General features: G+C 38.9%; 1 protein-coding gene across 2 annotated transcripts in view; it reads right to left on the bottom strand.

Annotated features, from left to right (window-relative positions):
- Positions 1 to 5,899: 5,899 nt before the first annotated feature.
- The window catches only part of CTDSPL (CTD small phosphatase like), a 133,284-nt gene continuing 121,763 nt past the window's right edge, over positions 5,900 to 17,420 (bottom strand). The window contains exons 6-8 of one of the 2 annotated variants that reach the window (XM_050942800.1): positions 14,441 to 14,533; positions 12,488 to 12,673; positions 5,900 to 10,445 (exon numbers count right to left, since the gene is read on the bottom strand). In XM_050942800.1, coding sequence (XP_050798757.1) covers positions 10,320 to 10,445; positions 12,488 to 12,673; positions 14,441 to 14,533 — 405 coding nt within the window. In that variant the 3' untranslated portion in view covers positions 5,900 to 10,319. The remainder of the gene's footprint in view (positions 10,446 to 12,487; positions 12,674 to 14,440; positions 14,534 to 17,420) is intronic. The other variant, XM_050942801.1, reaches the window with a different exon arrangement.

The raw sequence follows: 17,420 nt of genomic DNA, 5'->3' as shown, positions 1-17,420 counted from the left end.
GTGAGTTTTCTGGCCTGGCTTATGCTCCGGGGTTTTTTCTATGTGGCTAGTCTTCACGGTGCAAAGTTTAAACCTTACAAACCGAGTGCTGTGCAAAGAACTGCAGGGAAAGGGAAGAACTGAAGAAAAGGAACTGGGAGATTTTAAGATGTTCTAGATGTTGAAGATGACATTGCATTTTTGCAAAGATTTATCATTTATCCTTCACTCTTTCAAAGTATTTCAGCCAAGTCCAAAAGGAGTTACAATTTCCTTGCTTAGAAAGGTTAGGCACAGAACTTTTGGATGGAAAAAAAAAAAAGTGTCCATAGAAGAATGTGTAACTTAAATACATTAAAAAACTAAAATATTTTCAAGAGATACGGATTCCTACTTTCCAAGTGCTGATTCTTCATGTTGCCTGAAAGATTTAATATTCCTACCTGGTAAATGAAAGAACTGCCTCAGATATTGAGCCAGATCCTCTGCTGGTAGACCGATTTACACCAGCTGGGGATCTGGTGACCTGAGCTTTTTTAAGATGTAGTGACTTGGGGGGGGGGGGAGAGGGGGAGTAAGAAAGGGAGTGTTTTTTTTTTTAAAGAGCTCTTCAATTCACCTTTAAAGACAAAACAACTCAATTGCACCATCTAGTGGTCTAACAAAAGTTCTGCATGAATAAGTAGCTTAAGTCTCCCATCACATTAAAACAGCGGTTGTCCCGACCTGTGTGCGCACTCATGTATATGCATGCCCTCACACGGCAGTGATGTCCTTGTGATAAATTGCAGTTGTGCTAAATCACTTTCATACACTTTTGACCATTTTACCTACTATCTGTTCCCCAATCCATCTCCCCAGGACTTATTCTAACATTCCAACTCCACAGGAAGCTTGAAACTAACATTAAAAAAACAAACAAGCAAATCTCCCTAAGTGTTTCTTCTTCCCTCTAAAATTTAATTCTCTTTTAAAAAAAATCACATGTGCCTAAGGCCCAGGACAGACAAGTGGTAGAACTCACTTTTACAATTATGTTTATTATTTGTATTACCAGAATGCCTAGGAGTCCCAGCCATGGACCAGGACCCCATTGTGCTAGGCACTGTACAAACACAGAACCATCAAAGATGGTCCTTGACCCAAAGAGCTTACAATCTAAAGCAGCACCTAGAGGCCCCAGCAAAGGCCAGAACCCCATTATGGTAGGCCAAATTACAGTAAATTGCTCTTTAAACAATTTTAGTCTGAATCACAAAATATCACAAATAAAGCAAAACTTTGTGAAATAGTTAACTCTTGAATGGGCAATCAGGGATTCCCCAGTGTAAAGCATTTAGCTCAGTGCTGGGAATTCCTGGCTCTTGTACAATCTTCTTTGGAAAGATGAAATAATCAAGCCTAATTATCCAGAACAGTGGTTCTCAACACATATATGGCGGAAATGCTTCTGGCACAAGGGTGAATCACCCATCAGTCTTCAAGTAGGGCTCAGTCCAGTCCAGGACTGCAAGAATATATATTTTTTAAACCAGGTAACATGGAACATGCAAGCAGTTCTGTGCGCTCCACATAAATACTCCATATCTCTTTGTCCAGCATTTGCATAAATTAAATCTGGATGACTTTTACATACACCACCAAAATCAGAGGGGTAGTAAAGACCGTCGGTGACAGAGCAACACAGAATAGAGCTGTGGATGATACAAACAGCACGGGTTCAAACAGTGTGTCTGTGAGGGATTTTACCAAGCAAACATAGCCATCATCATAAAGCAAATTCAGCATATTATCTAAATACTGCCCAAATCTTACCTTTTCATTGTAACTAAACGCTGAAGATGTGCAGGGAAAGTGTGAGACCTGGAACATAGGAATTGCCACACAGATCATGCCAGTGCTCTCACTCCATTGGTCACTAACAGGGGCTGGTATATATTCTTCAGAGGAAGGTGTGAGAAACGCTGCAGTAGGTTGTTCTAGGACTACCTGCCCGCCAAAACAGTTTCCTTCCAATTCCCATTAGAGGTTGTCTCAAGCTCTGAAAGAAGGAGGGTTTATATTTCCACTAGCTGGAAAAAAAGTTTGATGAAACTTTTTGGGGGATCAAAATTTGCAGATTTGTCAAAATCAAAATGTTTTGCAGAGACTGCTCAATTTTGATGAAATTCCAGTGGAACCCAGGCAAGGTTTTGACAGAACTCTACCTCCCTGGTGCTGCTCCATTCCTTCCTGGGGAGCATTTTTTAAATTGGGGGGTTTTGTTCGGAATCAAAATGAAATATTGAACTCCTCAAAGAAATGGAATTTCCTATCTCCGCACACATCTAGTTTATATTCTTTCCCAAACTCTTTCTTGTCCTTTTCATATTTACTGTAAGAACTTTGGATGTTCTTTTTACCTGAATCAACATCTAATCCTTTTCTGAATCTTGCTAAGCTCTGGGCTCAATGATTGGAAGAGGAGATCATTTCTTCCCTAAGAACTGGTCCTAAGAAATGTGTGAGGAAACATTTTAAACCCTGGCATAACAGTGTTAACATCAGGAGCGTTATTCTGCACACATTAGCCAAAGTTCTTGATCTTAAAACACAAGTCATTTTGTACACAGTAAAGTGAAAAAGTCAGAGAAAAAATAAAATAAATCTATAAAATTTAAAAACTTACTGTAGTAAGTGAAGGCCCTGATAAAGGCCCAGTATGAGGCCTGAGGCCTGAACTAAAGTAATGGTTAAGACTTAGCTAAAAAGCAAAGTCAAGCTGTGAGCTGGAAGCCGGCTCGGTTTACAGATGCTGGCAAGGAAAGGGCTGATGATGCATAATTATATATTTACCTAGCATATTGAAGTATAAACACGGTACCAGAACACCTTATACTGGAACATTCTACAGATAAGAAAGAACAGGCTGATTTATTTTAATGACAGGGGCAAAAGGGTAAAATGATGGATAGAGTTGTTTTAATTAAACCAACATGTACAAGGTGAGAGGCGGCACCTTACTACAGAGAGGGGTTGCACCTTACTGCGTAAAGGGGTTGCATCTTAATACGTTAGAAGTGATGTGTAACTTGTTGGTACCTGTGTATAAGAATACATTCCTGGCGCGGTGTTTTTGTCTGGCTGAGGGGGCAGTGAAAAGTTTTGCCACTGACTGAGCCAGGTCCATTGCCAAAAGGCAATGGTTAATTAAATTAATTTAATTAAAAGATGCTCAGCGCCTAACGCGGCACCAATTTGGCCAGTCAAAAACCCTGATGGTACCTGAAAATTAACTATTGACTATCGGGGGCTAAATAAAACTGCTAAACCAGGGGCACATGTAGTGGCGGTGTACCGTGAACTGTTGAAGGTGTCACCCCTAACATTAAGTGGTTCTCAGTACTCAATGTGGCAAACGGCTTTTAAATTCTACCCTTAAACCCAAAGTCTCAGTATCGAACAGCTTTTGTATTCCACGGTATGCAGTATTGCTGGAATGTTTTGCCAACAGGGTACTGTAATGCACCCACAATTTTCCATACTGTAGTAAAAAATATGCTAAAAAAAGAAATTGTTACAAAGGCATGAAAAAGTCAAACAAAAATTAATAAAGGCACCCACCTTAGCTGCCCCTAACAATAATTTCCCCTTTGTGCTGTATCCTAGTGTTAAAAATTTCTGTATTGTTAGCATAATACCCCAAAATACAGGTGTGGGGAAAAAACCCATTGCGTATTACAGCAGAGCGTTAACTAACTACTGCCAAAAACACCCTGGTGGGCAATCCCCAAAAATGTGACTCTGCATCCAGTAGTCCGCACTCTAAGCGTAGTTCTAATGGGGATTCAGGCCCTAACTGTTGCGGTTTTAATAGGAATGTGTTACTATATAATCCGTCAAACAAGACGCGCCAAGTTACAAGGTCGAGTGAATAAGGGAATGGAAATGGCAATCAACACTGTCGTTGTACACCCAAATAATCACTGTATAGAGTAAGGAGTTCAGGCACAGTAACTAAATCACATTGAATAACAAATCTGATAAAGCACACAGTTAAATCTATTGAGATGGTTAAACTGTTATACTTAAATATTAATCACTATATCATACACATACATATACTTATATAATCCCAATATATAAGCTATATATTCCATATTTTCCATTTATATCCTGGACATAGTTTGTATGTCCCCACGAAGCCCTTAATGAGATACCAGATAGGCTACTAACCCCCAAGTACTTATGGTCCCGGGCCTAACATTCCCAGGCCCACCATAAGGGACTAAAAAATAATTGGATCATAAAATCTGCCTAACAGTCGTACGAGGGAATGTGCAGACTAAAAAGACAGATGGGGCATGAGTGTATGGATGGTAAAATAAGGTAACCAACCACATAACAGTGTTTAGCCCACTGGGTTATCTTTAGTCCATGCATTATGCTTTTCCGGGACGATGGGTAAACATCCTCCTCGTAAAAAGACAAAAAGTGGGGGAATGTAGTAAGTGAAGGCCCTGATAAAGGCCCAGTATGAGGCCTGAGGCCTGAACTAAAGTAATGGTTAAGACTTAGCTAAAAAGCAAAGTCAAGCTGTGAGCTGGAAGCCGGCTCGGTTTACAGATGCTGGCAAGGAAAGGGCTGATGATGCATAATCATATATTCACCTAGCATATTGAAGTATAAACACGGTACCAGAACACCTTATACTGGAACATTCCACAGATAAGAAAGAACAGGCCGATCCATCCCAATGACAGGGGCAAAAGGGTAAAATGATGGATAGAGTTGTTTTAATTAAACCAACATATACAAGGTGAGAGGCGGCACCTTACTACGTAGAGGGGTTGCACCTTACTGCGTAAAGGGGTTGCACCTCAATACGTCAGAAGTAATGTGTAATTTGTTTGTACCTGTGTATAAGAATACATCCCTGGGACGGTGTCTTTGTCCGGCTGAGGGGGCAGTGAAAAGTCCCGCCACTGACTGAGCCGGGTCCATTGCCAAAAGGCACTTTCTCGTAGTATGCCCTAAGTTAGGCTAAGAAACCTACAGGGAACTGCCATTGTGTCCAAGATCGCAATAAATCTAGCAGACGTGACTTTGCACCTTACTAGAGTCTGTGGTCATTGGGAGCTCTCGTCGGGTCTGCTGCATCAGCTATCTGCAGAGCTGGGGCAGCACACGGGTAAGCACACGCACGCAGCCGTGTAATACCAACAAGGAGAGAGCAGAGCAGAGCACCATACCGGTAGCCTCTGACAACACTTACCATACAGAAAGGGATGTCAAATGGCTACAGAAATGAACCTGGAATCAGGAAAACAGGGTTCTATTAATAATCGCAGTTGCTTCCTGTGTAACCTTGGGTAAGCTACCTAACCCGCGTATGCTTAAGAGTTTAAAATGTTAATATGTACCACCCAAGCTGTGTACGCTTTCTTTGGAGGAAAGGTTCTATAGAAAGTTACTGTTTCTAATGAATCAGAGTAGATTGTTCAACGAGATACAGTACATAATTGAATGAGATTTTTCTTAAACTATGGCAAATATTATAAAACCATTATTCAGGCAGCCGAATTGAGAGTCTTCCAAAAATAAGTTACATCTTTAAGACCTGAACAAGTTATAGTATGATCTCATCCAAGAGATCTAAATAGCACGAACATCTACCGAAGTCACCAGCAATTTATTCAATAGAGTTCATCAGCTCTTGTCTGCACAAGCAAGTCTCAGGGTATTCTGTAAGAACTACTATATATGCTTTAAAAAAAAAAGGGGGGGGGGAATGGTGGTGAATGATTCTACCAATCTACAGAGAAACCACACACAGAGGAATAAAGACCCTGACAGAAGAGAAAAATGATCAGTACTGAAGGGGAAAGTGGCAATAAGAGGACAGAATTATTCTCAGAGAAGTATTACATGCACAAGTATCTAAATTGTTAAAAACTTTTATTTGTGACAGTAAAGAAACCATTCAGTACCTGATTGACAACACTTCTCTCGCCTCAAAACACTCACACTGTATATGTAGTGTTTCTCAAGTATTGCTGGATTGTTCATTGCATTAAAGTGTAAACAGCTCCATTATTAGACAAACAAGCAACATGTCCATTGCTTACTCTTCTTAAGTTCCCAGAAGAGTTAACAAAAAGCCAGACAGCTGGATTGTTACAATAAAATATGAACAGAAAACTAACAGCTCATTTTGCATAGTTAGCCTATAGAATTTCAAGCAATTCCCCAGCCCAAGTCTCACCTGCCCTCCTCACCACACAAAGGCCTACATCACAGCACCTTTGAAATCAGAGGCACAAACATTTTTTTCTTTTACAATAGGGCTGTGCGGTTCTGTGTTTTATTAGTAAAAAAATTCTGTAACACATAGGATTGTGTGTGTTTGTAAATTATGTCGCTACAGACTTTTTACATTGAAATTTCAAAGCGGCAATCCCAGTACAAGCGAGTGTAATTTAGAGATTTTATTGTCCCCCGACCACTCTAATCAAAAACAATGCCGTGATAAAGTGATTGAACACACTGATAACCAAGCTCTTCAGGCGACGGGTTTCTTCCATGTATAACTTCACTGTTTTTAAAAAAGAAATTAAAAGGTAAAAACAAGAAACAGTTTTTTTTTCTCCAAAGCTACCTAAATGAATACAGCAGTATTGTACATTTGCTAAAATCTTCCATTCAGAACTTCCTGGTGTTTAACAGATATTCTGCGCACAGCCCTAGTTTACAGATGGCAATTTAATCATAACATTTTAGTTGATTTTCAAGAATTTATGGCACTCTGCCTTACTTTTTAAATTAAAATATATCTCTCTATATATATCCCTATGCAGGCAAATAAACTTTTTTTTAATCCAACATAGAAAGGACAACGGAACTTCGGGTCAGGTAGCAATTTTTTAGCTGAACTGAATGATCCACTGGGAAAGACTTTTTAACAATATTGCAGTACTATCTGGGAATTATAATTGAAAGACAGGGTTTATAACAGTTGTGGTGACCCACATGCAGCATGCACTACTGCACTTGTAAATATGGAAGAGCTTTGGGAAATAATTTGATTTTGTTTTGATTTTCAAAATCTCATTTAATTAAAGTAAAACCAAAATAATCATATTGCAATTTTTACAAACATTCTACTACTTCTTCTGGTATTATGTTTAGAACTATATTGCTTTGTTTAAATCTAGGTGCTTCAAATATATATAGTTATATATAAACCAAAAGAGCTTATAAAAATCTGGATTTTTTAAGTGTGGGAAAATAAAGTGCAAAAAAGGTATATATGATAGTTGCTCACATAATATAAAAAATCCAAACACTTAGGAAACCCAAAAGTTGATCTTAAACCACCCCATTTGATGTCAGAAGGAAACAGGTATTATCCAAAAATATTCTCACATTCAAGAGTGAAAATTACCATGATTAGAACTCAAACAAAAATCATATATAAAATGCACTTATAATATTAGCATGGATCAGAAATATTACTATGTTATGCCCCTGATTTTGTCATTTTTGAGAGCTGCGTGTTATTTTGTATGCTTTATCAGTTGAAATTATAAAGCCAATTTTTTCTGGACCTTTGTGGATTACAAAAGCCCAAACAGCATTAAAACTGTACAGAAACCACATAAAGACAGTGATTGTATAGTATCAGTCATTAAAATGGTTTCAGATGTGGGAACAGAAGTTCAGTTGTCCATTACATGTTGATTTCAAAACAATACAAGTCACTTTAATATCAACATTCATTCACAGACATTTAAGGCAACTGGGTTCATGAAATCACTGCTTTTATAAATGTGAACAGCTAATGACATGGTTTCTTATCTACAACAGATCACAACTGTCTAAACGGTAGTGTCTCATGAAGGGGTTATTCACTGTCTAATTGGTAAGACTGTTTGGTCTAATACTTGTGTGAAAATCTTTGAATTTTTTTCAGCCACTCTCATCACACCTGCACAATAAACTACAACCTGAATACTTCCCTGCAGACTGTACCTGAGGCACAGAGGTCACAAATACAGTTAAAAATACTGCTCAGATAACAACTTTTTGGCAGTTTATGGTTTCAATACTCTGTATTCAAAAATAAAACTAAAGATCTTAAATTGAATGCAAATATAATGGGCTAACCAGAATCCATACGTCCTTCAAAACCATCCAGATTTTTTTTTAAATGGTCAGAATTTAGTTCTGGCATAGAAACATACAGTACTAAGGTAATGACAACTGGTAAGAGAACAAAAAAGTGATGCCGTACAGACTCAAATGTCATGGTACTGCTTAGAACACCCTCACTGAGAAACACTGAGTACAGTGCAAAGCTGCACTGCAAAGAGACAAGTCCTCTCTCAGTCTTATATTGCCCCTGTGATAATCCATTCCAGGTCTGTGTAGGCTGGCCCACCCTTTTAGGAAACAATTTATTAAGCTGCTTAGTAAATGTTTTAGCCAAGGATGACAATCCAGGTCAGCTTCTTGTAATTCCTATTGGCCATACCTGTAAAAAGGCAACTTGTATCTACCCTGCGGCATTTGACAGTAGGCTAATTAAAGCACCAAATTATTAGTTTAACTTTGCTTGATGCCTGCCAAATACGGCTAATTTGTCTGACTAGATTTCTACTGGTGCAAAAATGGTTAAAAGGTGACCAGGGAAAGGAAAAAAAGGGCTGTGCCTTTTTGTTTCAAAAGGCTTAAAAAGAAAAGTTACATGTGTTTTTAACATCAGAAATTCAGGTCTTTCTACCCTGGATGAAGAATTAATGTAATTATGACATCACAAATGGATTTTTAGTGAGATTTTTATATTGTTTTTAACATTTTAAGTTAACACCTATTTAACTCCAAAGCCTGAAGAGTACGTGAGAGAAAGGAATTCTGAGTTAAACACACCTCCAGCAGGGGTGATATGGCTCCCAATCTGCATCTGAGACTCTCAACAAGTGTTCAGCAAAAACCAGGAGAGATCAGTTAACATTCCTGACATTTCTAAGGAAAAACACAAGCAGGAAAAAAAAAAGCCCCCACTTTAAAATAAATTGGACTCATACCTCCATTTTGCTTCTTTATGGTGCATAAAGGAGCAAAAGGCATTTTGCAAAGTCCTTTGCAGGTCACCTTTAACTGAGTTATCTGGTATGTCATATACCACAAGTTTACTACATAAGGGTGGGGTATATCACCTGCATTTCGTTTATTGCCCAAATTTGCAGCTTACAGCAAATGTTTTTGTAGTGCAGGCACAGTGGCAAAGAACAGTATAACAGCCGATGGTCAACTCCATTTGGTGAGTATACAGTAGCAACAATTAAGAGAAAAAAATACTCTTAACAGCTCAGCACGCATCCAGCTTACCCAGATGGGTTTTTGTAAGAAAAGAATTTAGATCAATAAATAGATTCTCCCTCCTTTCCCCCCAATATAATGGGTTTCTCATTAGGATGTTTTAAAAAATTGGAGAGGCATGGCAGTTGTGCGCAAGCAGAGATAATAGAACTTGATCCATCTAACATAAAAGGTGCTTGAGATCTATTTCCCATCACATTTTCCCAATTCTATCATACCCTAATACCCAAACAACTGCAGATATGTTCAAACTGTGTCCAAAATGAGTAAGACCACAGTAACACAAACCTGTAACCAAAATCACCTCTCCCCAAACTCCTAAACCTTCTGAGCATGACAAAATGTAATTAATACAACTTAACATCACCATGGAGACAGGACCCCAGCATATCTGTTTCAACTTTTTCCTTTGTTACCATATATTACAGTGCTCTATAAAAAATTCCTTTTTCCTTTTTAAAGCGTTTAGACAATACAAGACTAAAAGATGTCTGGAAATACACCTTATACAAAATGAATTTTTATCTTAAAATAACATTCAAAAAGGCACTTCATTCTGTAAGAAAAAAATTCAGAGTCAGGTCAACTGCTCTAAGCAGAGGGTGAAACTGTCTGCATAGTGGGAGGGGGAGAAATTTGACTGCTGAAATACAACAAGCTTCTTTTTTTGGCATGTTTTAAGAAAAGCTGATCCAGTAAAACGTGTCCACTTACGAAAGTCATTAAAAGAGCCCCATTTAAAATAGCTTCTTTTTTTCTTTTTTAAAAAAGTAGTCTGAACACGTGACCTTAGGATGTCAGGCTTCTGAAGGCTTACTAGCATCACTCATGATTGTCCTTCGTGTACAATGTAACAGGAAGATCAAGAGTAGCACTTCTGACAGGAGCAGCCTCCTCAAAGCTTAGTTTGAAAGAGTTGTGAGAGATGGAGAAAGAGTCTGTAGCAACTGCTATCAACCAGCAGCAGTCAGATTTAAGGGCTACCTGTTGCAAAGTTTGTGAAGCATACTGTAAACTTCTTCCTCTCTGCTTAGTCCTTCAAAGAAAGGAATAAGATCTAGCAGCTCTGTGTCCGTCATGTCATCAAACCAGGACTGCACAGGCACCTGAAACAAAGAAAGAGAAGAATAGAAGAGGCTTTGCTATATCAAGAACACATGCACAATTTCCATTTACCTCAGAATATTAGCTTACAGCACCTACTGGCAGGCGCCCTACCTGCAGCTAATGACCATGATAAAGAAAAAGTTACTCACCTGTAACTGAGGTTCAAGTACATTGCCAGTTCAGACCCACGTTCCTTAAGATAAACTTGCACACCCACATCAAGACTGGAACCTCTGGAAAGCTAACTGCAGACTCTTTCCAGAAGTGGAATGTTCCAAGCAAGGTTACATGAGGCACATCTCCCCTTCAATGTCTTCTGCCTCCTTAGAATCCAGAATACCTGAAGTAGGATGCAGACTATGACTCTACACTGATAATCTAGTTGGAAAAACTCCAGTTACAGGTGAATCTCTTTTCTTTCTCCTTAGAGTACTGTCAATATAGATGCCTATGCATGGATCAAGAAATCCTTATGGAAGTGTAATTGAGGAGGAAATATTTGAACAATAAATACCCAGCTGTTCTGTACTGTATATCAGATTTTGAGGAAAGGTTCAGAGAATAATGTTTCATAAAGGTGTAGAGTGAGCTCTAGGGAAGAATTTTGTGTATTACCACTATGGGATGTTACTGAAGTAATACATTAGAGTTTGTTTTGGAGCTAGTCTCATTCTCTGGTCCTCCAGAGACTGCAATTGCCACTAGCTTATAGTGCTTTTCCACACAGGATTTAATGACTCAGATAACTTCTTAGCACTGGATTTTATAACATCAAAAAGTGGTCTGGAGCTGGCTTTGATTTTTAACCATCAGCACGGATTAGATTTGAGGCTTCTGATCCTTGCATGGAGAGCTGGTAAACTGAAGCCTGATGTGACACTAAACAGGTAAGATCTCTCACTCAAGCATCAGGATTTGAGGGCCTGAGTTCAGAAATTCGATGTTTTAAGAAGCTTTCCTTAAACCTTCACTTTTTACCATATCAGCTAAAAGCTACACTAAATCTAACAACAAGCACTACAATAATCCTCAAAAACAAAGAAAATGCCTGATAAGCAACGTAATGTTTCAAGGGAACTAGAGGGAGCCCCAGATTGCTATGTGACTAGCAAGAGAAGTGTATGCAAAGTGTACACTGAGAGTGGTGGTTGATGGAGAGGTTTCTGTTTGAGCAACTCCCAACTGCAAAAGCTTTCCAAGGGGTTCCAGGCTTCATGTGGATTGCACATCCCAAGAGCAAGGATCTCTACTCTCAATCTCCAAAGGGAAATATGAAGAAATTCCTTGAGTGAGAAATATCTGTATTACTGGCATTTATACTATCACCAAAACCCACCCTCTTCCCTTTGCTTTATTTCTAAAGTTGGATAAGCTGATTGACTAGTATTCTTAATCACAAAATGACCCATAACAGAAATTCTAATTAGCAGATAAGGAAAGGATGGTTAGGAAGCAGCATCAGGTCTGCCAATTCTCTCCAAATACAACCTTAATTCACAGTAAAGGAAAACATATGAATAAAAAACACAGACAGGTATTCAACTTGTGCCAGTAAAAATTATTAGCTTGTCTATTAAAATAACTTCACTCTATGAAACCAAATCAGAGTACCCACAGCAGTTCAAATAAGCCCCTCTTATTGTAATCACCATTGAACAAATAAAAATAGTTTTAAGGTTTTTGGGTGAATATCCTCTCTTCTAACAGCGTGTACCAGGAGCGGTTATAAGGACACCACACTGTTTGGAGTTTTTCAGCACAATTAGCAGTCTCTTCAGAAGATGCCCAAAGCTAAAAATTGAAGGAAAGCTAGGCATGAGAAAGATGAATTGGCAGAGTAGTGTGGAGAAGCTTGGCCTATATCTAACTATGTGATAGCTAGCACTGGAACCTGATCTTCTACTTGACGTTTCAGAGAAGGATGATGCTGTTGACGCTAGTTAACACTTCAAAAGTAAATTTGAGTACTTAATATTGTTTGAATGTGGAATCCTGACCATGGAAGACCAAAGAGAGAAAGTTATTTCTTGGGACTACTTACTGCATTTTCAGGATGGAAGATGTAAGACGCAGGAGAGTTATCCACTATAATAACTTTACTCAGCTCTCTTCCCAGTCGACTCAGATCCTTCACATAATTTCCTCTGTGGAAAACACAGGATTCTCTGAAGAGTCTTGCCCTGAACACACCCCAGCGATCCAACAAGTCTGCTACTGGATCCGCATACTTAAAGACAGAAGTTAATATGATTCAGAAGTTAAAAAAAAACCTGAAATTTCATGCCTGTAGGTACAGCAGTGTTTCCTAGAACTAAACATTAAGGACAAATAAAAAGGACAATTATAGAACTACAATCTGCTTTGCTTCATCTTTTTCTCCTTAATATTAATGTTATGTGCTAGCAAAGCTAAAATTGTTAATAAATTGGTAACCAGACTGCAGTACAGTTATCTTTCAGAAAGAAAATAACTTGCACTGTAAAGCTTGCTATGATTTACTAATTATCTTAACACATCTCAACATGGGCTCTTTACATTTGTCCTTTAACTCCTAGAAGCTGATGAGTTCAGAGATCTCACTTAACACTACTGTAAAAATGCATGAAAAAGTAATGGTAAACCTATAGCACACGATGCCACTTCTGCAGCTACTCGTACTGAGTTCAATGCCATGTACTTGTGAAGTCAAGGGTAATGGAGGAGGCATCTGACTTTGCCTAATTTATGATGTGCCTTTGTCAATAATGCATGTTGACTTGTGATGTCAGCAAGGGATATGAAGATCCCCAAAACGTACTCCAGCCATGAGCGGACAGGCAAAAATATCTAATAAAAATATCCATTTGTAACATTCCTTTGAATAATGCCAACACAGATATCACATCTCACAGATAATGTAAGTACCATAGCACATGATGGCAAGAATTTTGACTCAAGAATTGATAGTAATGGCCCAAGAGGGTGGGAGGGGAGAGTCACCTAGATAGGAAACCAAATTGTAAGATCGGATATCCTTGACAATTACAATTAGCACAACTTCTTTGAAAGATATGATTGATCATTTAATGGGACTTTTCTAAATTTAACAACAAGCAAAATAGATCTTGCTGTCAATAAACCTTTCCTTTTATTAAGGCTGTTTCAAGAGAACTAGTACAAATCCCCTGCTTTGGGGCTTTTAGAACTTGACTGGACACAATATTGGAAAAAACACACAATCCTGCATTGACAAGGAGATGAACTAGATGATTTAACAGGTCTTTCCCACTTAGAGTCTATGGAAAGCCAGAAAAAGATTAGAATTTAACTTACGTTACTAAACCAAAGATATTTAAATAAAATTAATTAAAAATTTACCAATCAACTGACTGCACTTCAAAATCAAAACCACAAATACAAATCCACCGGAAATATTGAAGAACTAAAGCTTCACTGTCCACTATAAAACTACTTACATAAGATGCTACTTCACCAAAGCTAAAAGGGCACAAAATATTGCTTTTCAGATGCAAAATAGATCAAGCTTTACACAGAGCACGTAATAGTCTCAACCGAAATTATAACTGCACATCCACATCCCCGACATCTGTGTCCTACATTTTCTGCACCAAAGTACTTTCTGAACTATTGGCTGATTACACAGCTTAGATATAGCATACCTTATTTCATGCCCAGCTTTAATATACTGCTTCATGTAGTACACTATTTGTTCTAATTTCCCACTATAACCATGGTAACTTGTAAGCCTTTCATATTGGCATCATGAGCAATGCATGGAGGCTACATTATGAGACAAGCCCATATGTGATTTTGTTACCATGGAAACACTTACCCACACACTAGCAGACAAAGTACACACCGTCAGGCAAAGAAGCAGAAAAGGGGAAAAATTAAGATCATACCGAGTGAGGAAAACAATCATTCACAGAAAATCCAACCAAAATGTCCACTAACCAGCATTAAAAATACTGAGAAGGAAGAGACGATGACAAACCTTGGCTAGACTGGCCGTGAAGAGTACACACTCAAAGAGCTCTCCCATCCTCTGAAGAAACTCATCCACATGTGGTCGTTTCAATACATAGACCTGAAACGACAGTAAGTGTTTAGGTGAAATGAAGCTTAAGCCAAAAGGTCTGGAGTTAGCCTAAAATTGGTAGGCAGAACTAATATGTGACACAGGAGGCTCAGGTGAAGGAAAAGGGTGATATAAGACAAAGCATAATATTAAATAATGAAATATTTGAACATATGTACTTGATAGCTCCATGCTGACTGCACACTGGTAATACTGTGTCCCGCTGGAAAGATACATTGAATCACAGAATACCAGGGTTGGAAGGGATCTCAGGAGATCATCTAGTTCAACCCCGTGCTCAAAACAGGACCAATCCCCAGACAGATTTTTGCCCCAAATCCCTAAATGGCCCCCTCAAGGATTTACAACCCTGGGTTTAACAGGCCAATGCTCAAACCACTGAGCTATCCCTCCTCCCTTAAAACTGAAAAGAAAGACAGACATGTAATGGGGCACCAAAGCAATAAGAACTGTGACCCCCTATTTTTAAAGGTATTTATACATTGCTAGGCTCAGTGTTACATCTGTCTAATTTAGGAGACTAAATCTCATTTTCAAAAGAGATTCAGGCACTTGGGAGCCAAAATCCCATTGACAGTTGATTAGATTTAGGTTCCTAAGTACCTCAATCCCTTCTGAAAATGAGACAGGCTCCTAAATCAGTTAGGCATTGCTGATCATAGCAACTCCTGAATACCTTTAAAAATCTCGGCCTGAGCGCCGGTAAGTAGCATGACTCTGATGCCTATGTTTCTTCAATTCTTGAACATTTCCTGAATTCTTGAGAGGAAACAACATCTGAGGGAAAGTTTTATCTTGTGTTGGGAGGAGTTTTGAAATGTATTGACGTCTTCCTTTTTGTCTGCAAATAAAATTCTTCTCTTCAAATTTTGTTTCTGGAAGTCAAACAACACACTCTATTGCTGCTTTTTATTGATTTTCCAAACCCATTAATAAAATACAAGCTTTCGCCTCTTCAATGGAGAAATGAGTTTCCAGTGTATATTTTGAGTTGTACTGGGCATGTAAAAACTCTTCAGTTGAGGCTTTGTCATAAATACAGTAAATCATCTGGGTTTTCTTCCTTTCAGGCAGCAATAGCTCCAGCAAAGGAGCCATGCTGTCATTCTGCAGCAAGAACCAGTTGTGTATTGCAATTGATATGGCTACCAAATTTGTTAAGCACCAACAACGTGCTTGGTGTTCATATAAGATACCTAGATAAAGCCAGTCCCTATCCAGGAAGTTTACAATAGGGTAAAAACAATAACAAATTGGCAGGATGAGGGGGAGTGGAGAGTTAAATGTTTACTTTAAATAATTATGTTATTTATCTTGCTTGCTACCATTTGATAAAGGTTCTTGATAGAACTGAACTAGCAATTCCCACTTTAACAAGAAATCTACAATGCTAAAATTCTCTTAAATACAAAAGCCTGGTAAATTAAATAGGTTTCTCTATCATAAGGTAAAACATGATAAACTGAACTGGTTTAATGCCTTGTGTGTTTTACTGGTTAACATATTATTTTCATTAGATTAACAGTGATATTAAAGGGCAAAAGTGCAGTGAGCCTATACATATACACAGTGAAAGAGAAAGATATGGAAACACCAGTTTGAACTTCATAATGTAAAAATTAAAAGCAGTTAGTAAGAGAAGAGAAGGGACATTGCATCATAAAGGCTTAAACAAGGGGTGGGCAAACTTTTTGGCCTAAGGCCACATCGTGGTTCCAAAAGTGTATGGAGAGCAGGTGTAGTGTATTAAATTGCTCACCATAGGAATGTGTTACTGAGGATCCTGGGGGACAGTCAGGGGACTGGGAACAGGTGCAGTTGGATAGGCATGGGAGTCCCGGGTGGGGGGGGCCTGTAAGGGGGCAGGGGTGTGGAGGGGTCAGGGCAGTCAGGGGACAGGGAGTGGGGGGGATTGGATGGGATGGGGTCCTGGGGGGGGGAGATGTTAGGGGTGGGGGGGTCCCGGGAGGGGGCAGTCAGGGGACAAAGAGCGGCAGGGGGGTTGGATGGGTCAGGAGTTCTGAGGGGGGCAGTCAGGGGTGGGAAATGAGAGGGGGCAGGGGCCAGGCTGTTTGGGGAGGGCAGTGCTTCGGGCGGGCAGGGCTGCGCACTCCGGTGGATCAAAGCAAATTCAATATAACACAGTTTCACTTGTAACACGGTAAGATTTTTTGGCTCCCAGGGACAGCATTATATCGAGGTAGACGTGTACATGGACCTCAAACCAGTTTGCTGGATTAGATTATTATTCTTATTAAATCAGAACTAAACTTTACTTTTGCCACCTGAGCAGACTCTCAGTACATTCACACTTGAAAGTGGAGGACAATTTGTAGACTGGTTTTCATTTTGATGCCCTATTTTTAAATATTACCGTGGCAAGCACCTGACCCTACTTAAAATCAAATAACTAACATCAGGAATTACGTGTACAATAGATTATATTAGAAATAGGTTTATTAAACTGTTGCTCTCTTTTCCCAGGTAACTGCACTATAGTTTCTTGGACTTCAATAGGAGTGTGACAAATAAGTCTCTCTCCCCTTTTACGATAACCATTAGTTTTTCTTTAAAAGCTGGACTCACTGAGAGATACTTTGACTAGGGTTTACCTTCCAAATGCAACTTTTACAACACAGAGGTAAGAAGTGCAGCTTCACAAACTCAATCATTCATAATGCACCTTTTCACAATTTGCTTCCCTTCTGTTGACCCAAGAAACCATACACAACCAAGTGTGGCAACAGTGGGAGAAGCACTCTATTAATTTAAGTTTATTCCTTTGCTTCTGGTCTTCAGCACAGTAAATCAGTTAAGGCCAAACAAAAGAAATAGAAAATAGCAAGGCACATTACTCATCACCTGTTTGTAAACA

The sequence above is a fragment of the Gopherus flavomarginatus genome, chromosome 2 (assembly GCF_025201925.1).
Source record: "Gopherus flavomarginatus isolate rGopFla2 chromosome 2, rGopFla2.mat.asm, whole genome shotgun sequence".
Taxonomy (NCBI): domain Eukaryota; kingdom Metazoa; phylum Chordata; order Testudines; family Testudinidae; genus Gopherus; species Gopherus flavomarginatus.
This window is presented reverse-complemented; position numbering and strand designations above follow the sequence as displayed.